Source organism: Danio rerio, chromosome 7 (genome assembly GCF_049306965.1).
Source record: "Danio rerio strain Tuebingen ecotype United States chromosome 7, GRCz12tu, whole genome shotgun sequence".
Classification (NCBI taxonomy): Eukaryota; Metazoa; Chordata; class Actinopteri; order Cypriniformes; family Danionidae; genus Danio; species Danio rerio.
Window position 1 is genome coordinate 3,198,102 of NC_133182.1, and position 27,642 is coordinate 3,225,743.

The window sequence follows — 27,642 nt, forward strand, 5'->3', positions numbered from 1 at the left end:
TGCAATGGATCCTGCAGGAAAACTCTTCAGCGCATAGTGAGAACAGCTGAGGAGAACATTGGTGTCCCTCTCCCCTCCCTCCCCTCATTTACAGCACCCGTCTCACCTGAAAAGCCCTCTGCATAACAGCAGATCTCACCCACCCATTGCACAGCTTCTTCAGCTTCATACATCAGGCTGTCAGGAAGCGGAACTCTCTCCCAGCTCTGCCACCCCTCCCCTCTCCCTCCCCATGCACCTTTGGACTCTGACACTTAAAAAAACACACACATGCACACACACACACTTTATGCAACATTGGACTACCAGTTAGACACACCCTACTACCTCCCTCCCTATATATTATGACACTGCCACTTTATCATATTTATCATGCTTACAAGCCATTTTGCACTATATACTGTTCTATTTCTGCACAACTCTGGTTTGCACTCATTGCCATTTTGTCACCTTAAGGTTCTATCTGACATTTATGTCAAAATTGATTTATTGACATATTCTTATTAAATGACAACTTATTTACATTATGGGATGTTTTTTTGTACATTGTTTACATTTTAAGACTTTTTATTTTAAAAAAATAAATAAATGTTACCCACATACTGTTTGCTATATGGAATGCAAAAGCTTTAAAGCTCAATATCTCAAAATCATTCAGAACGCAGAGAGAACCTTATAATTCTAAGGTGACAATATGCCCTTACTGTCATTGTATTGTTTACAAATTTGTATTCTTTATGTATATTTTTAGACCACATTTTATGTACAATTATGTTTTTTTCTTTCTTAAAACTCAATAAAACTTAATATTATATGTTAGGCACCTAGAGTCTAAGTGTAACGTAATTTTGATTCTCTAAATGTCCTGTACATGTGGCTAAATTGACAATAATGTTGACTTTGATATTTAAACGGTTGGAGTGCAGAGCTGCGGCACTCCAGGAATCCAATTTGACACCTGTGATTTAAAGGCTGTTTGTGTGGAAGAACAGCCCAAAATCACAGCTAAGTAATGCATGTGACTAATGTCTCATTTTAAAGTGTCTTGAAGCTGCTATTGCAAACAAAGGCTTTTGTACAAAGTATTATATTTCTGTAAGTGTATTCAATACTTTTTCCATTTCATTTTATAACACAATTTAATTTGTGAACGGATTCAGGTTTTATTTTTTGCATGTATGAGCTACTTTGGTTTCAAGTCAACATTGTATATTGACCTGCTGAATGCTAAACACAAAAGAAGATATTTGGAAGAATGTAAACAACCAGATCACACCACCAGTTCACTGCTTTTTTTTAAACTATGGCAGTAAATGGGTGATCAGATATTATGAACATCCTCCAGTATATCATTCTTTGTGTTCAGCAGAATAAATAATTTTTTACATTTTTTATTGCAGGGCTGAATCAACCTGAGGGTTGTTTACTGAGAACTGCCTACTGACAGCACACTGCTTTTTATTTGATAACTGGATTTCACTCTTATTTTTGTGAAAAGTTAACTCAATGAAACAGTCATTAACAAAATTACTACAAATAGTAGTACTAATACTACTACTACTACTACCAGTAACCGTAAGAAGTATGTATTAAAATGCAAAGACACTTTTAATTAACTGTCCAACTGATGTATATAACTGAACAGACTTGTCTCACAATAACAACAAAAAAAACTTGTGTGAAGAATATTGTGCCAATAATACTGGCCATGGTTAATTAAACAAGGCTATTTTTAGACTAGAATAAATAACGATCACGCTATTTGTTTTTGTTTTTGTTTTGTTTAACTCTTTGTCTCTATGAAATTTCATGATAGTGAAACACAAATTTCTCACTCTTCCAATTACAAGACATCTACAGGAGTGCAGGAATCAAATATTCACAATTTTAATACAGCAATTTTATATCATAACAGTTATCCACCTATTAAATTGATGTGTATGCAAAACAGACATTTCTTACTGCAATGTTTTATTTTTGTTTGAGGCAAACCATAGATTTATTTTTCATAAAGTAACAGCAGGACTTTATAAAGATAACTCCCATTCAAGCACATTCAGAGCAGCATGACAAAGAGAAATGTAATTCATTGTTAGTATTATTGTCATCGTCACTATTGATATTTTAAAACTATTAGACATTGATTTTGCAATTATTGCACAAATATCAATAAGTCATCACAGCCTTACTTAGATAGTTGTTTCTGATTTGTGTTAGTCCTGATTGTTGTTTTCATATACAATAAATATGTTATTATACAATTTGCAGTGGTGCTCACTCATTTTTGGTTGGTGCTCCTACATTTTTTTAAGTGCGACCAAGTAAAAGAGTTCATTTCGAGCCCTGACATGCTTTTCAGCTCTGTCTTACACTCTCACTCAGCCTAAATAAAAGTCAACGTAGATTACATAAAATGTTCTATCAAATATGTAGACAGCATAAACAGGCAGTTGTGAAAGGAAACCAGACACGATGAGATGAGCTATAGTTAAATCAGCTGTAAGCATTTGGAAAAACAGTAAGGGATCAACTGTGATAAAATTAACAGTCTGTATCAGTAATCAGTAAGATTATCAATGTAATCAATGTACAGAACTGTTTTTAGAGTTTGCAAAAATGCAATGTTTAAAGCAAAATGTGCTTGTAGTTTTGCACACTGTAGATATGCGTGAATAGTTTAGTGTGTGTCAAGTACACATCTTTGTCACATAGACACACCTTGCATACAGCAATTCCTGTCTAACCTGTTCTGGAGAAGGACAAAGACAGACGGAACAAGGAGGAGGAATACAGTAAGTTTCTGAAAGTGAGCTGTCGGCTTGTTTTAAATGAGTTGTAGCTCTTTATCTTTTATTTGGAGGTCTGCAAATATTTTAAAACTGAATCAAATCGTCTGTTTCTGCTCATGCTAAGTTTGATTTAGGTTGTGTCGCTGTAAAACTCATCGCTTCTCAGTTTCCGTGCATGGATTATATGGTATGCAGGACTTCAAGTTTCATCACATCATTCACTAAGATGTAAAACTATCAAGACCCTCGATCAAGACTGAAAGGTGGGTCCATGATAATAAGATACATCTGATGTACATGTGTGCAGTTTACAGCAAGTTGTAGTAATTTGTATCTGAATAAGCCAGCGTAAGTGAAACTGAAACCAAACTCAATAAATAAACACATTTACTACATTTCAAATCTACATTTACAGTGTTTTTAATCTACACTGTAAAAATGCTGCATTCCACACAATCCCCTCATCTCATCTCAACACAAATTAATCAAGTTAACTTAATAGTGAACAATTTTAAGTTGACTGAACAAAAACAATTTAGTTGTCCCTAAAAAAAAAAAACTCAAGAACTGTTTTTCAGCTCATTTATTATAATTAGCTTGAACAAGCAGCAACAGTTTGAGTGTGATGTGTTTGTGTGTGTTGCTTTGATGTGATTTATTGTAGTGTGTCATATGACTGTATCTGCATTATGCTGAACACAGATCTCCTAAGCCTTTACATAAAGAAGAGTATACATATAAACATGAAAGCTCAACAGAAGTTTGCAATATAAAAATGTGGATTATCAGACTTTTATTTGACGCTCACTGTTGCTAATGGCCAAAGAATCTGTTATTGTCTCAGATACTACTGACGCGTCTCCAGAGCTGCCTGACTGGTCTGCTGAGGCAGAAACCTGACGACAATAATAATATATGTCCATTATTTTTATGGCATTGTGTATTAAGAAATCAGTTTTTATAAAAATGCCTATTTTAAAATTATACATAATGGTTTATTTAAATAGTTGACTGAGTTAGTTTGTGATTGGGCAGTGTTAAATTATTAAAAAGGGAATAAATCACAGAAAGAAATGAAAATAAATGAACCTGGCAGAAAATTGACAGTATTTTCAGAATAAATCTTGATTTAACAAGATTTTTAATGTAACAACAGTTTACAAATAGAGCTATTTACAAATACAAAATAGAGTGTTTAATTTTTAACTATTGATTTTTTTTAGCTAGTGTTATGAGAGTTTAACATCATCAGCCAGTGGTTGTTTCAGTGTCAGTGTCTTTAATTTGATGTGAGCAGTAATTTGAGGTAGGGCTGAGCTAATAAATTATATCATATTGAATTGCAATAAAATGTATTTAGATAATGATGATAAGCTCCAGACATTTTTACTCAGTATTGATTAGGTCAATCACATAGAGCAATATGCGACAGCTATGGCTGTGACGGTAACTGATTGTTTGTTATTGCCATGATGAGGAAGAAATCAAGCAGTATGTTGTTTAACCGCAAATATATAAACACATACATAGGCCCATATATAAGGCATATTAACATTTACTCGACGATCAATTGATTGTCGGTAACCTTTTCAATCGATGGACCTTATCAATGACCGTTTAATCGTGGACATTTAAAGAATAAGTTATGCTTTGTGCTGTGACACACACTTTACTTATTAAAATAATGATCAAGTGTATTCACATTACCAGATGTCGTCACTCTTTTGATATTTGGGATGCATTAAACCCTGTTATGCACGGATCTTGGTTATATCTGCCGGTGCTCCCAACTATTAATAGATCTCGGTTATATCCGCTTGTGCAGTCGTTAATACAAAATCAGGAAATCAAAAAGGCTACAATGATGTTTAATTATGGGTGGGTTGCACATAGATAAGATCAATCATTGATAATGCAAACTTTTAACTACCATAAAAACAGTTTAATATAGGCTGTTATTTTATTTTAGAGGAAAAAATATACATTATTTGAAACTGAATATTTCTTTTTTGTTTATAATTGTGTTAAATTAACCATTTTGTGTTTTGGCTGCGGACCCTGGAGTACTTGACCTCACCTCAAATTTTTGTTCTTCTTTATTTATTTTCTAGATAACTGATTCACAAAAAAATACATTAAAATAAGATAAAATTTTAATGTGATGTACCAAATTGTATCAAACGAAATTCATTCCAAAAATATTTTTTTCCGACAAAAATGTATAAATTGTATTATTGTGCATCCCCATTCGCTTCACAACTGTGCAATGTTTGCTTCACAGAAAATGAGGAATTAATTATGCTCCACTGCAGTTGTTGCATCAGAAAAATCTGTGATATACATTGGCTACATTTTTGTAAACTTATTTATATAAAATAGATGCTAATAAAACTAGCTTATAGAATATTTTTAAAAAGTCAACATATATGCGATTTGTTGTCTCTCATCACCGTATCCACAGCATGCGTGTCTGTTTCTAGCTTCTTTATTAAAAGACCTACATTTGACGAGCCATTTAGCAACGATATTTCTATACGGATATTTCTGTGCCAGTTTGATACTATTCATTAAACTGAGGAGCTCAGCTAATTCAAATCACTCACTCACCTGAACTAACTGCGAGTGAAACGGAGAAAATGAAGTGCAGCGCTGACGTAAAATCAGATTCTCAAGTCATAATTTTTAAAATAATGACTTGTATTAAAAATGTTGATAGAGGTTTGTGATATAAGAATTACAGTGGAGTATTATAAATATGTATTTTCCATGGAGCGATTGATTCAAGTTAGTAGCCCTGCTATGTTTACTATGTTTATTTGACGGAAGAAGAAAAAAGTATGTCAATGGTTTGGGAAAACCAAGTCTGGCAACACAACCAACAAATTCCATTACCTAAAGAAGTATTTGGGGTAATGGACCCTTTTCACAAACCTGTACTGACGCGTTTAACGGTAATCAGCATCTTAAATAATTAAAAGTTCTTAATATTTAAATAAAAATGTATACAGTTATATGAATTTATTTATGTATTATATCATCCCTGCTTCATATAAGCAGACTTTGATGAGTTGTAAAGGCAAAGGCAAACTTTTAAGTTCAATTTCATTTTACATGGACAAGTTAAATATTTAAACTGCAATCGTGTCATTTATGTCACACATATTTTTTATGCATAGTTTGTTCATTTTAATGATCGATTTGATACAAAAAAAAAAAGCAAACAAACGAGATATTGGATGCGAGTATGAACTGCTGGAAGAGTGTAGTTTTAAGGGAATTTAATACGCACACCGTATGGGGTAAAACCTTCTGCATTTCATGATGCAGGTGTCTGTGGTCCTTCACCGACTCAGTAGATGCAGAGAATAGCATCAATCTGGCGTGTGTGTATAGACCAGGGGCCTCATGTATCAACGTTGCGTACACACAAAAACTTTGCGTACGCCAGGTTTCACGCTCAGAATCGCTCACGTTTGGATTTACTAACGATGAACTGAACGTGGGAATGTGCGCAGCTCCACGCCAGCTTCATGGCTGGCGTACGCACATTTTTTGTGCGTGTCTGTTTTATTTCCATTGGCGACTCCTATAGGCAGTTGTGTTAAATTCCTCTCTACAAAGTGTCTGAGCCTTGCAATGGCAGGTGCATGAGACAGGTTCATCCAGCAGGTATATAAGGTTTCCGTACCATACAGTTGACCAGCTAAACATTAAAGCACAATTTGCAGCGGTCGCCTGTTTTCCCAATGTGATCTGAGCGATCTACCGCACACACATTGCTATAAAGACACTATCTGAAGATGAATTTGCATTCGTGAATCAGAAACATTTCCATTCAATAAATGTGCAAATAAAATATGATGCACAGACTTATTAATGATTACTACTTGTCTTTCTCGTGATAAATAGTGGTCAAAATCTGATATGTAGCGGGGAAAAAAGAGGAAAGAATTCTTTAGACGCTGGATTTCATGCTCAAACGTGTCAAAACATGTTGACATGCGCTTTACGAGCTGTGCCAGCGAGACTGTTAAGGGTATTAGTGTTGGAGCAAAACTCTGCAGGGACACCGGCCCTCGAGGATCAAGTTTGCCTATCCCTGGTATAGACTATCCTGTTGCCAAATGCGGCGAAAATCCTACATGATGGTAAAAGTTTGATTAAGGTGTTTATATGTCTGTACTGCACTTCAATAATGCATACTCCACATGTCTTAATTCTATTTCTGTTTAGTTTGATTATGACTTTAATCGGATTATTTAAAAATGGCTGTTTACATGGTCGACTCTTGATCAGAGTATTGTCTTAATCGTATTAAAATTATACTCGGTCTCTGGACTTGCTGCATCTCAGACACCAATATTTAAAAAATATATAAATAATAAATCACTTTCTGGCCATCAGATGCATGGTTATATATATTGCTATCGGGGTTTTTGAAAGCATTACAGCACTCTGTAAATGTTTATTATTACCATTTGTTGAGTCTCCCCATACAGTCTGTGCTTCCAGAGTGCTTGGACCTGGAAGCCGCTTCATGTGCCGTCACATTTAACAAGCGTTTTAGCAACATAGTTTTTCACCCCTGTAGCTGATTTAGAATAAATTAGGCTGACAATCTTGCATATCTTGAAATTAATATATTTTTTACATAAATTTAAAAGTGACCACAGACTTAAAGGGTTATTTTATCATTAGCTCACTGCTAAAGAGACAAAATTACAGCAACTGATGTAAGAATTTAAGAGAAAATAGAGCAAATAGTTTTCTTTCATCTCTAACACCACTAACTGAACAAACTGATTTTCAGAGATAAACACACCGATCTTCATCTATCTGAGTTTTGTGTGGAGTTGAAATAAGCAATACGTCTGAAATAATTATGGTCCTTTCAGTTTCATATGAATATTTATAATTTCATCCAGGGTCAAAAGTTAACACTGCAAAGCAGATGTGCCAATGGGTGGAAACGTACGGCTAAGGCAAGAAATACAGCTTCATTTTTTTAAAAAAAAGGGGAGAAGTCTGAGTTTAGATAATAAAACCTGCTCCTGACCAGGTTAGGTTCACAGAGTAAGTAACCACGGTAACTGACTCAGAGTTTAAGTTACCTCTCTTTCAGGAACAGGCTTGACTTACCCTGCTTACTCCAGTTTAACAAACCAGCCATTTTGAAACTGAAAACCCAGAGTTTCTCTCATTTCAGGGTTAAAATACTCTTGAGTTTTCAAACGGTGACAAAAACAAAGGAATAACCATCCATAATTCAAATCTATTGTGTCGGTGGACTAAATTTGCTTTATGGGATGTTGTTCTGTGGACTCTTACCTTTCAAAATAAACTGTGATGTACAGCAATGAATGCATGTGTGTGTGTTATTACGATAATATTCACTCCATGTCTAATAAGCATTTTCTGTACAATTTAGACAAATTTATCAAATACTTCCTTAATAAGATTCCCATTGAAAAACAACTAGCTGCAATGGCTTGAGGGTTGTTGCTTTAGACTGATGTATAGTTTGTCAAGATTACTTGTGTTCATTTTGGTGTAATCTATTCATGAATACTGACATGTGGAAAAACAGTGCTCCAGTGCATCCACATCCTATACCTTAACACTGACATGTGGAAAAACAGTGCTCCAGTGCATCTACGTCCTGGTTCTGGCTAAAAGTATCAATAACCATGAAGAGAGAACCCCCATTATAAACCATACCGCCAAATACAAATGTGTCAATAAATGCATCAAAACTTGCCTGAAATGCATTTGTTATTTAAACAACATGGCACGGAAGATGAAAATGACACCTGTAGAACACACATGCATTAACACACATCTATCTAATTGTACCTGACAGGAGTACTCAGACATGGGCAACAAACAGTCAAACAAATACCCCGGCTACACATTAGTAAAGAGTAACGATGAGAAGAAGATCCTGGTGAAAAATGAAAAAGGGGATCAGTTTGTGGTTAAAAAGCTCAGCACTAGACAGGTGAGAGATGAACTTACAAACTAAATATGAAGTGTACTTAAGTTACCTGAACTTACTTAAGTTTAAGATTAACTGTGATGCATGTCGGTCTGTGTTCAGGAAAAGGATGTGAACTTTCTGCTGCATCTCGATCATCCACACATCGTCCATCACAAGGAGATCATCAGAGGTACTCTATTAATAAATTAAAGTTAGCTACAGACATTTGCATTACTTTAATGACTTGACAAAGTAATGCATGAATCTCCTTCAGATGGTGATGATCTGTATCTTGTATTGGATCACTGTGAGGGTGGAGATCTTGCTGAGAAAATCAAACAAGCAACAGGCCAATTTTCTGAGAAAGAGGTAAAGCATGTTCAAAATGTAAATATATTTAATGGTAGTTTACATTTAATCAACCAGTGCAGTGCTTAAGGAGGAACTATGACATGGAAGAATATCCAAAACATTAAAGATAGAAAACAAATATTAAAATAAATGATATATTTTCAACACAGTTAAGACAATTAAGAAATGTGTTTTTTTTTTCAATTGTCCAATGACTTGCCTAATTAACCTAGTTAAGCCTTTAAATGACACTTTAAGTTGAATACTAGTATCTAGAAGAATATTTAGTCTAATATTATTTACTGTCATCATGGCAAAGATAAAATAAATCAGTTATTAGAGATGAGTTGTTAAAACTATCACATGCAGAAATGTGTTCAGAAAATCTGCTCTCAGTTAAACAACATTTAGGTAGTTTACCTCGGATATGACAGTAGCCATGTTTCCATCCAAAAATGTGAATTTAATTTATGCGCAAACTAGAAAATTGCATAAAAGACGTGCGAATGAAGCAGTGTTTCCGTCCAACCTGTCAAAGCAAACAAAATCGACATTTCCTGAATAACTGGCGCCAAATATCAACAGTAAAAACAGAATTTGATGCGTTACTCAGTTATGTGCATGTGGATTTTATGTGTATTTTCTAAATTTATGGAAAATGGGAAAGTTTCCATCAACTGGTTTTATGTGCATATACAAAATGAGCATTAAAATTGGTGGATAGAAATGTAGCTATTGAGTATGTTCTAGGGCTGGGCCGATAGACAATGCCATCGTCCATTACCTAGCATTTCTGAACAGCCCTCCATCCGCTAAAAAACACACATCACGTGATAGCACACAAACACACACACACACACAGCCAGCCACACACAGCCAGCCACACACGGTCATGCGCTCTTCTAAGCTCCAGAGAGCAGTGCATTTTGGAAAGTTTATCAAGGACTTACCACTGTATGGCGTCTCACTATATTTGTTAAAGGTAATATTTAATTAATCTTGTCTGTGTCAATTGACTCTTCAGTCATTTGAATCTATCGGGTAAAGTGGCACAGTGTCAGTACACTGCTTCAGTCTTTTGCTTTCCCACTTGTATTTAGTAATTATAGTGAAAACTGCCTTTTATTTGAAAATATTTCTGAAGTTTAAGTTTCAAAGAGGATTTTTCTACATTTTATATCAATTTGTGTGGTATTATTTAAATTTTTTGCACTGTTTTTAGTTATACTGTAAAGCTTAAATAGATTATTTTTCAGTTTGATTTGTGGCTGAACTTGTTTTGGTAAAGTGCAGTAAATAATGTTACTGTTAAATGTCTGCTTATAAGAATGTCTTATAGTAATAATGATAATACTCTAGGTAATTTTATGTATTTGTTCATGTTTTATAAATGGATAGGCCTGAAGCACACCGTAAATTAATTATGTTAATTTATAAAGGGCTAATTGTAATATATGCAACTGTTTTTACAGATACACACTCCGGTATCGCTATTCGCTATCAGTCGATAACCAGAGCTCAGGTATCGCAATTAGTATAGGGGAAAAAAAAACAGTGTATGAAAACATCCCTAATTAAATCCACTTTCTTCCACCAGTCCTTACAGCACATACTCTTTCAGTAGCTGATAGTTTGTGGCGGGGGCATGAATGTAAAGTTAGTGAATAAAAAATGTCAGAGATGGCTTGTTGCTTGAGATAATGTGTAAAACAGAAACATTCAAAAAGCAACATTTAAACAACACATCTGATTAGCATTACCTAATCTTTGTTAATGTTAACTAAACATGATTTATTGTCTATATTAATACATGGTTTAATGGTGAACAGACTTCATTCAACATTATATACTATTTGTTAATATTCCCTTACTCATATTCTAATAAATCTCTTTACATTAACAGATTAATTAATTTGTGTTTATTTATTGTTTATGCACACACACTGACACACACACACACACACACACACACACACACACACACACACACATATATATATATATATATTAGGGATGTTACGATACAACATTTTTACTTCCGATACGATACCGATATTGTAGCCTTCAGTACGATCCGATACCGATATAAATCCGATATCAGCACAAATGATGAATACTTTACTTTTACCTATTTAGTTGAGTGGAATGTATGAACGGCCAGATCAAACTGAGAACAAAAGTCAGCAACAGTAAGTATGGAAACAAACAACCAATTTATTAACTTGTTGGTTGCATAAATGTGAACCTTTTGCATAAGAATATATATAAAAGAATTAAAGAATAAATATTAAGACCGAGAAAAATATCTTAATTGAATTAAAAAAAAATATTTTTAAAGTGCAAAATACTAATTAAAGGTCACTTCAGTTATTTATTTTTACCGTCAGCAAATGGTAGAAACAGCTGAGAGCAGGAACATAAGAAAAAAATGTTAACTGACCAACTGCTAAAGGTTGAGTGACTAACGTTTCAATTTCACACACAGCATCTTGATGAATTTTTAATCCAGTTTCGAGCTGAAAAATATCTTTCACACAGGGGAGCGAAAATAGGGAGTTATTGTTATAAGTTATTGTTAAATAAATATAAAAATGTGCAGTACGGTTAGTACAAACATTTACATGATCGGATCAGATATTTAATCTGTGTTTGTATCATAAGAACATTAATAATAATAATAATAATAATAATATATATTGCACATATTATCTTTAACATAAATATATTTGCAGTAGATGGATTGAAACACACCTTTTATCCACAGCACATACAATGATGTAACTTTCTTTCTTATTCTTTCTTTCTTTCTTTCTTATTCTTATTTAATAGACAATTAAAACAACAAAAATGTTTGGCATTGAACACCTTTTACATGACAGCTATAGAAAACGAAGGCAGCATGCGGGACATGTTAGGCAATTTAAAAATCCTGGCTGAATGCATTTTAAGCCTCAAATAGAGGACATGTCCGGGAAAAAGAGGATGTATTGTCACCCTAAATAATGAACTGGGTCAGTCTGTTTAGTAAAAGGCTTTTCTTCGCGTGTCCTCACGCTCATCTCAAAGCGACTACCAAAGTCAGATGTCCAGCGCGGCTCTGAAGTCTAAAGCAGCAGGGCACCCGAGTCTGTGGAGTTTCTCACGCACACAGAACCGGGCCGCTGAGGTAAAGTCTTATATGTGGGAAGCGCTGGTGTTGAATTGGATCACACATGTAAATCACACACTGGATGAACCACGATATGCCATGACCGAATTGTAACGTAAACGTTTTAAATGAGGCTCGCATGGTGTGCGGTCCGTCACCATTCAGTGCGTTGCTTAACAGCGTATACAAAACAATCTAACTTAAAGATCGCTTGACGTGAAGTAAATAAACCAGTAGAGATGTGCCGTTGTTGATCGCGTCAGCGTGTGCTATCATAACAATAGATTTCTATCTTAATACACCATAACTTAGTGTGAAGAGCATGTTAAATCTTAAAAGGACTTTGCAAGCAAGCAGTGTTGTATTCTATTCTATCGGACGCTGCTGGATAGAATAGCTGTAACGGAGTTTAAAGCGTATCGTACTGCTTATATCGGAGATTTTTAATGCAGTCCGATATGATTTTTTAGACTGATATCGGACGAATTTCCGATATCAATACCGGATCGGGACATCCCTAATATATATAATTAACAAAATATATATATATGTTTTTTTTATATATTAATTAATACAGTAGTTGATATGTTAGTTAACATGAACAAATAATGAACAGATGTTAGTAACACATTATATAGTTTTGAAAGAGTTTTTGTACACTACAATTAGGTTTATAATTCCAACTAATGCTTTGTTGATGGTAAATAATCTTAGTAAAGAGATTTCAATCATGAACAACATGCCAATTTCGGAGCAACAAAGTGAAAACCGTGTCTTTAACTTGCATGTCATTCATATAAGTATTATTAATATAATATAGTAATATTAACAAAACTTAAGTTGTTCGCCACTAAATCAACTAATGTAATAAATAACACAGTAAAATATATTTAGTAAACATTAACAAAGATTAACAGATGTGTTGTTTCAATGTTAATTCATGTTAACTAATGCGTTAACTAACATAAACTAAGTCACCCTTATTGTATACACAAAAAGGAAATGGGTAAATATAATATAAACAATAATAATAAATAACACACAAAATAAAAGAGAAAAAATCACTATACTTAAAATGATCTTCTTAAACTAAATATTTAGCAGAGATCCTGATATATTGTTGTAAATTTATGAAAAAAAAATGTGTGAAAGTTTGCACATTCTTAAAGATTTCTTAATCAGGCAGTTGTTTTTTTCTTCTTCTGCTTTTTCAATCCAACTTCAGATTTCTACATAGAAACAAACAAATCAGTCCACTAGTCCTAAATGTCAGCCTGTAGTTTCTGCTGTAAACCAAATTAATCAAAGCTGAACTTTAGTATTTCCAGATTATCAGATCCTGAAAATTTGTTTTTACTGTATGAATAATTTTTGCTATAATATATCATACTATACTTAATTTTTTTAACTGAAGAGGTGGTGTAATATATGATCCATTATCCGTGTGAATTAGAAAAAATTTTGTTTTTTAATGTCTTCTTCTTTCTTTAATGCCTTTTTCTGTTTGTTTTCTATTTTTTTTAGATTTTGGACTGGACTGTGCAGATCTGTATGGCTTTAAAACACCTGCATGATCAACAGATTCTACACAAAGACCTGCAGCCCAAAGTACAAAACAAACTCAACTTCACCCAAATTATCTTTCAATGCTACTTTTAAAGTGAAATGGTCATAAATCATTCTACATTCAACCACAAATTTATACATTTGAAGTCTGAAGAATTATTAGCCTTCCTGTTTATTTTTTTCCCCAATTTCTGTTTAATGGATAGAAGAGTTTTTAGCACGTTTCTAATCATAATAGTGTTAATAACTCATCTCTAATAACTGATTTATTTTATCTTTGTCATGATGACAGTAAATAATATTAGACTAGATATTCTTCAAGACACTTCTATACAGCTTAAAGTGACATTTAAAGGCTTCACTAGGGTAATACTAAGCAGTTAGGTTACTAAGCAGTTTAGGGTAATTAGGCAAGTTATTGACTTACGATGGTTTGTTCTGTAGACTATCCAAAAAAAAAAAAAAGCTTAAAGGGGCTAATAATATTGTCCTTAAACTGTGTTCAAAAAATTTAAATCTGCTTTCATTCTAACAAAGATAGAACAAATAAGACTTTGTCCAGAAGAAAAAAATATTATCAGACATACTGTGAACATTTCTTTGCTCTGTTAAACATCATTTGAGAAATATTTAAAAAAGAAAAAACAATTCAAATGGGGGATAATAATTCTGACTTTAACTTTATGTATATATATATATATTTTAGGCTTGGGCGGTATCCAAATTTTGATACTGTCAAACCGCCTCCATATTTTACCCCGGTATCCGGTATTACCGGCGTAATAAAAAAAAATATGACGTAAGGCTCAGACAGCGTCACCAAACTGTTGGCTTGAGCCTAAACCATTCAGAAACTGAATACCTTATATGCGACCTTAGGCTCGTGGAGAGAGAGAGAGAGAGAGAGAGAGAGAGCGCAAAGCGACGCACAGCATCTCTCTCTCTCTCTCTCTCTCTCTCTCTCTCTCTCTTACACATACACACACACACACACACACACACACACATCTCTCCTGCGATTTATTCAGAAATTTACTCCCACACCGTAAGAAATCTGGCCGGCTCCCGCGGAACAGCAGCGGGAATGCAGAGAGCTGTAATCGGGCCATAAACATTATACCCGATAGGTCCCGAGTCCGACAGGTACATTTTGATTGACAGCTTTATAAAGCCCGAACCCGTTTACAGCCTGACATTATTCAAATGTGCTCATGCACACAGCTCTATTGCATTTTTTCAAGAATGAGTCATTTATATGTTTTAACATTATTTATTCGTAACAAACATAGACTATAGGCCCCTTGAAAGTTGGAACAAAGAAATAAAATAAGTCCTACAGCTGCAACATCGTAACATCTCAGCACTCTATAGGTCTAGGTACATGCACTTAGCCTTTAAAATAGCCTACACACCAATGAAAAGTAATCTTGCTTAACAAATCAAATTAAAATAAACTCTAAATGATGACGGGTATTGGCAATAACGAAATTAAGATAAAGGCTCTGCAAGATGTTTCTCCACTTCTCTTCACAATCTGGCATTAAGGCGGCGGTGAAGCTGAATATTAAAAGAATAATGCCACCATTAGCCTGTATACTCTGTCTACATTATGATTATATGGTTTAATTAATATTCATTTATAATTTAAAAACCCTTTACTCAGCAAGATTAGGCTACGTGTGTTTGTGGAGGAACATTATTAAATCCACTGGCTTTAGCGCAGCCCTGCGCTCACGGGGTCCAGCAGCTGAACACCCTTTCCTGCGGCTACAGGCCGAGATGCAGAGTTCTGATCCGGCTGATTTTGCAAGTTTTGGGTAGGATTGTTTGTTCATCTTCTACCAGTCAGGAACATGCATTTAATTTTCCATGACAGCAGTTTCACTGTAGCGAGAGGCCTCGTCTTTTTACCTGTCAGCTTGCGGTTTAGGGCTCTACCGTAATACGCAGTGTATGAGCGACCGCGAAATACCTGCGGCTGGAATAACTTCTCCTTATGAGCTAGAGACTGGCTTGACCGCCGTCAAAATTCTCTTTTTTTACTACTTAGTCATCATTTGATTGACCTTTGCAGGGATGGATTTTAATGCAGGGATTTGGATTTTTTTCGGGTCTCGCCGGGTTCGGGCAAAGATCTTCAGCTCTAATGCAGACCTCTCGTTCATATTAACCACGTCTCCCTTCTGTTCAGTCGAAACTGCCAAACTGCAGGACACTTTGAAGCGCGACTCGTCACGTCACCTCTCCCTCTCCCCCTTCTCCCCCTCCCTCTCCCCCTTCCTTTCCCTCTCTCCTCCACACTGTCCCGTGATGACAACCACACATACGTTTTTGTAGGCATTAAATAAAGGATATTTAATATTTTTTGACGGTATAACGGTATTGAAACTGACACCGTTGCTATTTTTAGATCCCGCGGTATACCATAATACCGTAATACCGCCCAAGCCTAATATATATATATATATATATATATATATATATATATATATATATATATATATATATATATATATATATATATATATATATATATATATATATACATACAGCCACATCATACTGCTTTGAGAGTGATATTGTGTTTATACAACAGTCTATGGCAAAATCATGTATATAAAAAAGAAAATCAAACACGGAGAGTCTCAAACGTTATTTTGTATTAGAAACTACTTTCTTCCGCCATTCATTCACTTCTGTGTCAGAACAGCAGAGCCCATTGGTCATTGCTCTTTCAGCAACATCATTTTAGAGCTAGTATTTGAATGATTCTCTAGTCTAGCGTAATGTCTAAAGTGATGACAAAACAACTGATTTTGCTGTGATTTTAAGACTATAAAGCTGCTGTCACTCTAGAGTTTGTGTGTGCGGAATTCTGTCGTATGAGGCTGCAAAAAGGGGCGGGATTAAACAAGATGATTAGACATTAAAAAAGGAACTATTTTTAACTATGGTTATACAAGGACTGGCCAACACAAATACATACATTCCTGATATGCGAGTCCCATGTCACACTCAATACACTACTATTACTATAGTATAAATACAGCACTGCAACATACAAGAGAGAGAGAGAGATTGACTTAGAATGTCACTTACCTGATTTATGTTTTACGTTGACTCTTTTAAGGTCTTATTACGCACTGTCTTCACTGTGCTACAAAACAACTACATTCTTGATGAAAAAAGTACATTGTGTTGTCCAACAGCTGTGATTATTGTCAAATTGTAGTCCTCTGCCTGGCACACGTGTGGGCAGCGTAATACACAAGAGTGAAGAGGCTGTATGAGTTCTGACATTGCAGAGTATCACACAGCTATTAGCCAATCAGATTAGCCAACCTGGCAGAACTGTTATATATATAATTTGTGTGTGTATATATGTAATGGAGGCCAGCCATTACAGGGACTGTGCAGGTAAACCTCACTCCTCTGACCTCTAAAGGTGCTCTAGCGACAGACGCTAGAGGCCATGGTTTTTAGCCTTCTTGGTAGAGCAACCGACTCCCATGCGGAAGGAAGTCGGTTTGATCGAAGCTCGGAGCGGGTTGGGTGGCGTAGGACCAGTGGGGTTACATATACATATATATATATATATATATATATATATATATATATATATATATATATATATATATATTTTTTTTTTTTTTTTTTTATCATATTCAACCGTTTTTCCCAAACTTTTTCAGATGTTGCTAGGCAATTGTTGAAGTGGTATTAACTGATATTATTATATTTATTGTAATCCTCTACATTCATACTTTTTATCAAATGTGTGTTTTCTTATGGCAGAGCTTATTATTTACTGCATGTGGGACCATTCGTCTGGGAGAGTTTGATAAATGGTAATGAAATCCACAGATTCTGTTATTTTTAGTTTTAAAAAAAATCATCCATCTTGAGCAATTGATACATCTATGTCATGTTTTTTTTTCTTCTTTTTCAGGTTCACTGATGTACAGACAGCAGAAACTGAATCCCTCGCATATTTTGCACCTGAGAATTTACATGACACATCTTATTATGAGAAAAGGTAATGAACCTGATCTTCATTGTTTAATGGATGTTTTTTTTTTTCCCAATCACTGAAACACTTTTATACTGTTCAATTTCTATTGCAGTGAGATCTGGAGGCTGGGATGTATCATCTGTGAGATGTGCACACTGAAGAAGGCTGTAAGAGTTAATTTTATATATATTTTTATTTTATGCTTTAACAACATTAAGTTGTAGTAATCATAATTAATACTATTATAGCTTTATGCTGTAGCACATACCTATTTAGTATTTAGCCACATATCACAAATACATTCATTCATTCATCTTCTGCCGCTTTTCCGGGGCCGGGTCGTGGGGGCAGCAGTCTTAGGAGAGAACCCCAGACTTCCCTATCCCCAGACACATCCTCTAGCTCCTCAGGGGTAATCCTGAGGTGTTCCCAGGCCAGCCGAGAGACATAAGCCTCTTTCACACATACAGACCTTTCCGGAAAATTACCGGCAATTTTGCGGAAAGGTTGTATGTGTGAACAGGCCCTTTTTGAAAATACCGGTAAATTCGTTCTGGCTATTTTCCGGAAAGAGAAGTTGTAACATTACCGGTAATTTGCCGGAATGCTGCGCTGTGTGAACGCAGAAGGAAGATTGCCGTAATAAGCGCGTCCACGTCTAGAATGGGCTGACGTGAGACACCTGCTTTAGCCAATCACAACAGTCAGACGCATTCACGTGCGCGCGGTTTATGAGAATAAAAGCCTTTGAATATTTTTTCCAGACACCTTTAGCTGCTAGATGTTAGTCAGATAATGTTTCTATGTTCCTTCTTAATGCTGTGTAAATAATTATCGATAAAATGTTTATGATAATCCGTTGTTTGTTTACCTTCAAGCTTTGCGTGTGCCCGTGAGCGCCCATAGCGCCAGCACACACACATATCAAAGTGTTTCCCTATGTTTTCATTAGAGTTGTATTCAATACTGATCCATCCGAAGAGTTTGTAATGTAGTCAAATGTTAACAAACACAAGCGCAGCCGTTTAGAGGTCATTTCTGGTTAATGATGTCAGAATTTACCGGCACTTTGCGATGGATGTGTGAATGCTCTTTTCCGGAAAAATTCCGTAACGTCCTCGCCTGTGTGAACAGCGTTTTTTTTTATATACCGGTAAAGTAGTTCCGGAAATTTTCCGGATATTTACCAGTATCACTGTGTGAAAGGGGCTATAGTCCCTCCAGCGTGTCCTGGGTCTTCCCCGAGGCTCCCGGTGGGACATGCCTGGAACACCTTCCTAGGTAGGCGTCCAGGAGGCATCCGAAACAGATGCCTGAGCCACCTCAGCTGACTTCTCTCGATGTGGAGGAGCAGCGACTCTACTCCGAGTTCCTCCCGGGTGTCAGAGCTCCTCACCCTATCCATAAGAGTGCGCCCTGCCACCCTGAGAAGGAAACTCATTTTGGCCGCTTGTATCCGAGATCTTGTCGTTTCGGTCATGATCCAAAGCTCATGACCATAGGTGAGAGTAGGAATGTAGATTGACCGGTAAATTGAGAGCTTTGCCTTTCGGCTCAGCGCCTACTTCACCACAACGAACTGGTACATCGACCACATGACTGCTGCCGCTGCACCAATCCGCCTGTCAATCTCACGTTCCATCCTTCCCTCAATCATGAACAAAACCCCGAGATACTGGAGATGGCAAACCACCTTTTTCCGGTGGAGCACCATGGCCTCGGACTTGGAGGTGTTGATTCTCATCCCAGCCGCGTCACACTCGGCAGCAAACCGCCCTAGTGCATACTGAAGGTTCATGTCTGATGAAGCCAACAGAACAACATCATCTGCGAAAAACAGAGATGAAATCCTGTATTCCCCAAACCGGACCCCCTCCAGCCCAAGGCTGCGCCTTGAAATTCTGTCCAGAAAAGTTATGAACAGAATTGGTGACAAGAAGCAGCCCTGCCGGAGTCCAACATGCACTGGAAACAAATCTGACTTATTGCCAGCAATGCAATCCAGACCCATACTCTGTTCATAAAAGGACGAGACGGCCCTCAACAGATCGCCTCTGACCCCATACTCCCTGAGCACCCTCCACAGAATGCTGCGAGGGACACAATCGAATGCCTTCTCCAAGTCCACAAAACACATGTGGACTGGTTGAGCATACTCCCATGAACCCTCGAGCACCCTGGTGAGGGTATAGAGCTGGTCCAGTGTACCACGGCCCGGATGAAAACCGCATTGTTCCTCCCAGATCCTAGGTTCAACCATTGGCCGAATCCTCCTCTCCAGTACCCTTTCATAGACTTTCCCTGGGAGGCTGAGGAATGAGATCCCCCTATAGTTGGAGCACACCCTCCGGTCCCCCTTCTTAAAAATGGGAACCACCACCCCAGTTGCCCAGTCCAAAGGTACTGTCCCCGACATCCATGCGATGTTGTAAAGACGTGTCAGCCACGACAGCCCCACTACATCCAGGGTAAATCTCATTCACCTCCATTGCTTTGCCACTGCGGAGCTTGCAAACTACCTCAGTGACCTCAGCTTGGGTGACCCCTGCATCCCCAGTCTCTGCTTCCTCGATGAAAGACATGTTGGTGGGGTTAAGGAGACTGATAGTCTTCCTCCATGGTCTCCCCAAACTCTTCCCAGGCCAGAGTTTTTGCTTCCGCAACCGCCCGGGCTGCAGCACGCTTGGCCCGTCGATACCCATCAGCTGTCTTGGGAGTCCTGCAAGCCAACCAAGCCCTGTAGGACTCCTTCTTCAGCTAGACGGCATCCTTTACTTCCGATGTCCACCCCCGGGTTCATGAATCGCCTCCCCGACAAGCACCACAGACCTTACAACCACAGCTCCTCACGGCCGCGTTAATAATGGAGTCGGAGAACATGGACAACTCAGTCTCCATGTCTCCAGCCTCCTTCGGGATCTGGTCAAAGCTCTTCCGGAGGTGAGAATTTGAAAATCCCTCTGACTCGGGGTTCAGCAAGATGTTCCCAGAGGACCCTCACAATAAGCTTGGGCCTACCAGGTCTGTCCAGCTTTCCCCCTTGCCAGCAGATCCAACTCACTACCAGGTGGTGATCAGTTGACAACTCTGCCCCTCTCTTTACCCGAATGTCCAAGACATATGGTCGGAAATCAGATGATACAACCACAAAGTCGATCATTGACTTCCGCCCTAGGGTGTCCTGGTGCCATGTGCACTGATGGACACCCTTATGCTCGAACATGGTGCTCGTTATGGACAAACTGTGATTAGCACAGAAGTCCAAAAACAAAACACCACTCGGGTTTAGATCAGGGTTGTTGGAATTCTGTGCTAATATCACAAATAAAAAAACACAAAATTGTATAGTCATTATAAGACCAAAGGATCTTATGAGGTACATAACCATATGTAATGTCAAAATAGTGGCTAATTTGTATGAATTCATACAGTTTAATTAGACAAATGTATGATTTTTTTCATCTGTTTATTACACCTTTACAAAAATAGCAGGATAGTTGTACAGGAAATAAATTATCTAGTATATCTAGTCAGTTACCGTTGTACATTACAATGCAATTACACACTAGAATAAAAATCTAAATACATAAAAAATACAATTTTTAAAAAGCATAGTTACAGCGTCAATTATGTATAAAATGTTGGTTTGTTAAAACATAGAAATACACTATTTACAATGTACATCAAAATTATAACCAAAAATTCCAGAAACTTACACAATACACATAGTTAAATTCAATCTGCAATTGAAAAACACTAAGGCTTAGATTAGCCGCGTTTCCACTATCGCGTGTAAAGCAAGCAAGCCAGGACAAGCCAAGGCCAGTCGCATTTCACTGTCACTTCCGGGGCCAAATTGGGGCTTTCTTGGGGCCAGCGGCCGGCCTTTTTCGGCCCGCAGTATACTTTGAGCCAAAGAGGGCCAGTCGGGGCTTCGGGACGGAGTAAAAAGAGAGGCGGGGGCAGTTTTCCGAACGGACACGTACATCATACATGTGCCAAACACATAAACAAATAAATAAATAAGGGAAAGAAAATATCTGTAGAACTGTAGATGTGGAACTTTTAAATGTAAGGCTGTTGCATGAAATAATAAAGTAGTTTTAGTTTATAAGTGAATTTTCTTTGCTGCATCCTCCTTGATGTTTCAATAACGCATAATAATCTTTACACCATATTTAAGACACAATAGACAGCAAAGGTTTTCAAGAGTTTTTTAAAAGGTGTGTTAGATGCCTGTATGTGTGTGTGAGACCGAGAAAAAGAGCGCTCCCTTCACAGCTCTGTTGATGCAGCGAGCAACTTTTTTCTTTTATTTTTTATTGTTTTTATTTATTTTGGAGATAATACACTATATGAACACAACAGAAAGACATTAAACTTTAAAAATTTCGTGTCCACTTTTGTAGGCTCAAAACAATAGTGTTATATCTAGATAAAATAGCCTATTGAAATAATTTAAAGAATTACAAATATCAGATATAATAAAATCACATTAAATAAATAAACCAATATAAAACTAACAAAAGCTATAGCTGTAACAATTAGGTACTATATCCAACAGTTTTAAAGCTAAATTAAGCTTTCATTTTTCAAAAGCTTCTCTGAAAAAAAAAAGATTTTTTATATATTTTCTAAAAACAATAAACACTGGAGAATGTTTTAAAAATTATTTATAAAGTATTTGGATACGATGAAATTAATCAAATCATGCAAACAGAGCATTTTCGGGGTGATGGAACGCAGAAACTAGGCGACCTTTTTTTCTGTCTGCAGCTGCGCAGCACTTTTTTGACGCATAGGGGAAAACTGCAAGTTCAAAATGTGTTCAGTGTCCTCAAACAAGTGTGTATGTTTTTATATGACTTGGTAAAAATTAAAAAAGGAAATTTTAAATACATAAAGAGCTTTTATTAGTGCATAGCTGCTGAGCGCAACGAAATATAGGCTATATTTTATTATGTGCTGCTCTTATGTGCTGAAACACTGAACACTTTCCTTTACTTAAGATATAATAAGCAACATCTTTAAATAAAGGGTATCACCTATTAAGTGTCATAAAGCCTATAGGGAAAAATTCATGTTTCAGTTCTCTCCGGAGCATTTGGGATGAATGTTGGACAGCGTCTGTCTAGAGGATGTTATAAAATACATTTTATATCGAGTTATTAATGGAGAATTTTATATATATGGTTTTATATAATGGATGTGTGCGCTCCCTGCGCTGGGTCCCTCAGTTAGTGGCAAGACCACTGGATTTCTATGCCAACAGTGGGTCGGCGAGTAAATGAATATGATAAATGAAAACACACAGGCATGTGCATATAGACATATAATGTACTGCTGTACAGTAACTTGTCATTTGTTTGTTTTGGTTGTCCTAATTTTAATGGTTTCGTGATGATGTGATGGTGTGCTTTATCTGCATGATTCTCGCTGAAGTGGGCGGTTTGAGTGACGTTCGATTCGGGGGATGTTCTGGGGGCGGGGTTTGCATGACGCGCTGTGAGCTACTAGCCCGACAGTGGAAACGCGACATGATTTCAGCCTCATTGCTCAACCTCCCGGGCGATTGGCTTGGCCTGGCCTGCTAAAAGCCCTGGCTCGCACTGGCCCAATAGTAGAAATGCGGCTATTGACAGTTTGGAAAAAAATGTACATGCTCAGAAACAAAAATCAATCTAAACGGCTCCCATGTCTCAGAAAAAGTGCTAGAATTTAGTACTAAGAAGAAGCACTAGTATTAGACTACTTAGAACTACAAGAACCTCTTTTTTAATTAAATGAAGCACATTGCATCTTTCATCCAGTTGTCAAAAATGTAACAATTTGTTTCATAAGAATGCGTCCTCTTGCTAGCAATGTCAAAAATGCCAAAGTATTTGCAGTAAAGCTGTAAATTCACAAAAAAATGCAACCAGAGAACATTTCACTTTTAAAAGTCATTCCTTGTACAATTTCCATATTGTTCTTAGGGAGAAAGATTTACCATCTGTTCTGAGACAACAGATAAAAAATAGCGTTTTGGCTAACTCTGACACATTTGCAGCATTGTTAATTAATGCATTTCCCTGCAAAATACCAACCAACAAATAAATAAATAGATACTATGCCTACATTTACCCCTGAAACTAACCATAATTAAGTTACTGTGCTTTATATTACCCAGTACTTTCTTAGCTAAATACACTGGAAGTACACATTAGGTGCACATACTTGAAAATAGTATGGAACCTAGATATCATATGGTTTCAGATGACCATATAGCTAGCATTAAACTTATAATAACGTGAGAATTAATAATAATAATATGGTGAATTGTGATAATTGTGAGTTTATACTCTAAACAATCTAGATACTAAAAGTGCTGGGTCGTTGTAACAAATATGGACATTATAATATTTAAGATACATAAAATATATTTAATTTACACTTTTAACCCAATGTTTGGGTTTATCATATCTGAGCCAATGTTGGGTTTCAAAATCCCAGTAAATTTTCATCAAAAAATTTAAGCCAGCGTGAAGATATTTTACTGTGTGGAAAGTTTGATGAACTCTGAATTGAACAACTCAATATTTTAAAGTTCTAACAACTGTTTATTATCATTCATTTTAGTTTTCATCAGGAAACACAGATGAGATTATTAAAAAGATTTGCAGGAGCTCCTATGAACATCTTCCTACAAACTTCTCTGAGGATCTGCAAGAGCTGATAAAAGACACACTTCAGGTTAATCCAGCAGATCGTCCGTCTGTCAGTGAGATCCTAATGAGGCCCTTTATCATCAAACACCTTAGAGAAATGGTGAGTTTGCTTACTAATGTTTAGTGACCCACTGCTCTGTATATCTTGCCTCTCTTGTTTAACACAGCTGATTTAAATAACCAGCCTGTTAGCAGAATAGACCAAGTAGGAACCATGCTCAGATCAACATATTCCCGACATAGGCCCCTGGACATCGGTTAAACTTTAATGTTAGTTCACTTAAAAATAAATTCTGCACTACACCTCCGTTTGCAGCAGAGATGAGGCAGAAGTTTGAAGGGCAATTTAAAGTCTGCATGATTTGAAGCTGTGACCATTTATTTTTGTTTTCATATCGTGACGAAGTTTCTAGAGAAATGGAATATTAAATGAGCAAACAGTGGGTGTGGCTTGTTTCTACTGCGAGCTGATTGGATGTAGTAAATTAGAAAAGATGGGTATGTGGAAAGTTATTATAACCGAACAGACTCCTCCTGCTCACCATTTCTGTTCAGAATGTAAAAATTGACAGCTGGAGGAGCGTGGTTAAGTATGTTAGCCCCGCCCAATACCTTAGCCAGATGCAATCTGGGAATTTAATCAAAAACAAACAGAAAGTGCAAGGGCAAACTATTTTCTTTTTTTAATGACACTCACAGATGAGTTTCTTACCTCAACACTACGGTAGCAGCTAACAAAACGAGTTAAAACAAATACAATTAGCTTTAATTTCATTTGTACTAAGAGATTTGCATAGAAGTCACATCTTGCACACTTTGAATTGAATGTGCTTCTTTTAAACTGGATGTCCACTTTGCAGAGCACTAATGCTCAAATGGAACAAACCTGTGTAGCGGTTAGAGAAAAAACATGAAATGTGCAGGTCCAGGATTAAGAACTGCTGGTTTAGATTATGTAAGACAAAATCAATATATATATATATATATATATATATATATATATATATATATATATATATATATATATTGAATGAGTCAATTTTTTCTCAGACACTAGCACTGATTTTTAGGAATTGAATGTTCATTTAATGTTTTTATTTCTTTCCAGAGCAAAAAAACTGTAGAAGAGCTTAATAAGAGTCTAGATGAGCTGAGAACACTGGCTGATGATTTAGAGAAGATCCACTTCAACACAACAGTCGGCAGTCTGTCAGGAGGAGTGATAGGACTGGTTGGAGGAATCTTATCTGTGGTGGGACTTGCTCTGACTCCATTCACACTCGGAGCATCTCTGATAGTGACAGGAGTGGGAATCGGTGTAGCAACTGCTGGTGGTGTTGCGTCTGGTGTGAGCAACGTGACAAAGATGGTTAATCAGCGTTCAAACCGGCAAAATATCAAAATGATCATAACATTGTTCCAGGAAAAAATCAACTCTACAAGCTGCTGCATCCAAAACATAAAAATAGCAGTGGAAACTCTAAAGAAGGAGCTTTCCACAAACAGGGAGACATTTCTCAATGGCACAAGTGCTGGAGCTCGACTTGGACGAGGACTGGGAGGAATCGCTGAGCTTATTCGTGTAATTGAAGTCGTTAATATTGGAAAAATTGCAGCTCAGGCCGCAAGAGCTGCTCGTGCAGCTGAAGCAGCCACCGGAGTTTTATCTGCACTTTTTATTATTGTTGACGTCTTCTTTGTTTTTCTTGACTCTAGAGAAATTCACAACATTCGCAAATATAAAGCCTTAAAAGAAAGTCAACAAAAATCTAAATCAGCCAGCAACCAAACCAATAACAAAAACCGTGAAAAAACAAGCCAGTTGCTGTCAAACACTCAGGAAGAAGAACTGAAGTCAGAGGCCATAAAATTTGTATCAAAAATAAGGGAGACAACAGAGGAGCTTCAAACTGTTCTGGATACACTACAAGAAGGTCTGAGCTGCAATTTTTCCAATGAGAACAATGAGCAAGTACAATGAGAAGTAAACTCAGTCATAAACAGAGAAAACAAATGATCAGTTTTAAAATCACTGTTGTTCGATTTAATTGATTAAATTTTGATTTAAATGGCTGTTGTTCGATAAAGTGTCAGTGCATATTTTGGTCATTGGATTTCTCTTTTAGGAACAGATAATAAAAAAAAAATGGAAATAGAAATCAAATGACGGCTTGTTTTTCATTTTTTAATATGCATAACAAAAACTAAAATCACAAAACAAAAAGGGCCATTTTTTAAAATTTCCAAGACCAGATATGCCTACTCATTCATGGAGACACAATTCACACACAGGCTACTATATGTGAACTTATAAGTGAAGATATAAATATCTCAAAAAGCTCAATTTAAGTTAATCATCTTACATTTTCAAAAAAGCACACAAACGTCAAGCTCATGATGATTGCTTGAATGAGTGTCCTCACGAGATCTTCAGCATCTCTCTCCAGCCTGCTTACAGCAAAACAGTGAATTACTTTCCATGAAAAAGAACTGTATTGTACCTTTTTTTATCTTATATGACTTTAAACATTGTTAATTAAAGACATGTTTCTAGTGAGGTTTGTAAAACACACCGTTTTAATATAATACCCATGTCAATAAAGGCTTTTTAACTTTTTTCTCATAAAGAAAATAAATTGAATGAATTATTAATTTGCTTGGATTTATTTTATAGCTTGTGGTAGTAAAATAATATTCTAATACAGTTTGCTGTAAGTTGAAGCAGATCTGGATATGCCAGCACAAGTAATTAATTGTATAGCAGTGGTTTGTTCTGTAGACAATACAAAATGAAATATTGCTTAAGGGGATATTGACCTTAAAATGGCTTTTCGGAAAAAAACTTTTAGAGGAAATTTTACAATAATTTGTCAACTATTTGGAGAAAAAAAAAAAGAGAAAAATTCACCTTTACACTCACACACACACACACACACACACACACACACACACACACACACATATATATATATATATATATATATATATATATATATATATATATATATATATATATATATATATATATAATTGGCTTTCAAACTAGTCACAATTTTATCATGAAACAAAAAAAATTTGCTTAAATGTTATTG

At 36.2% G+C, this 27,642-nt stretch overlaps 1 protein-coding gene across 6 annotated transcripts; it reads left to right on the plus strand.

Moving 5' to 3' along the window:
* Window positions 1-1,406: 1,406 nt before the first annotated feature.
* On the plus strand, window positions 1,407-27,434 carry si:ch211-285c6.3. 6 transcript variants are annotated; one of them, XM_073907880.1, is made up of 12 exons: window positions 1,619-2,792; window positions 2,914-3,052; window positions 8,650-8,787; window positions 8,887-8,956; window positions 9,041-9,135; window positions 13,790-13,873; window positions 17,627-17,679; window positions 17,781-17,867; window positions 17,956-18,010; window positions 24,462-24,650; window positions 25,659-26,130; window positions 26,492-27,200. In XM_073907880.1, exons 3-12 carry the CDS (start codon window positions 8,662-8,664, stop codon window positions 26,536-26,538), a joined length of 1,278 nt encoding a protein of 425 aa, XP_073763981.1. In that variant the 5' UTR covers window positions 1,619-2,792; window positions 2,914-3,052; window positions 8,650-8,661; the 3' UTR covers window positions 26,539-27,200. The 6 variants fall into 6 exon arrangements, with proteins under 6 accessions (XP_073763979.1, XP_073763981.1, XP_685228.2 ...); XM_073907881.1 differs by having other exon boundaries at window positions 2,752-2,792; window positions 2,924-3,052; window positions 26,492-27,193; XM_073907878.1 differs by having other exon boundaries at window positions 1,407-2,792; window positions 2,924-3,052; window positions 25,659-27,428.
* Window positions 27,435-27,642: the final 208 nt, after the last annotated feature.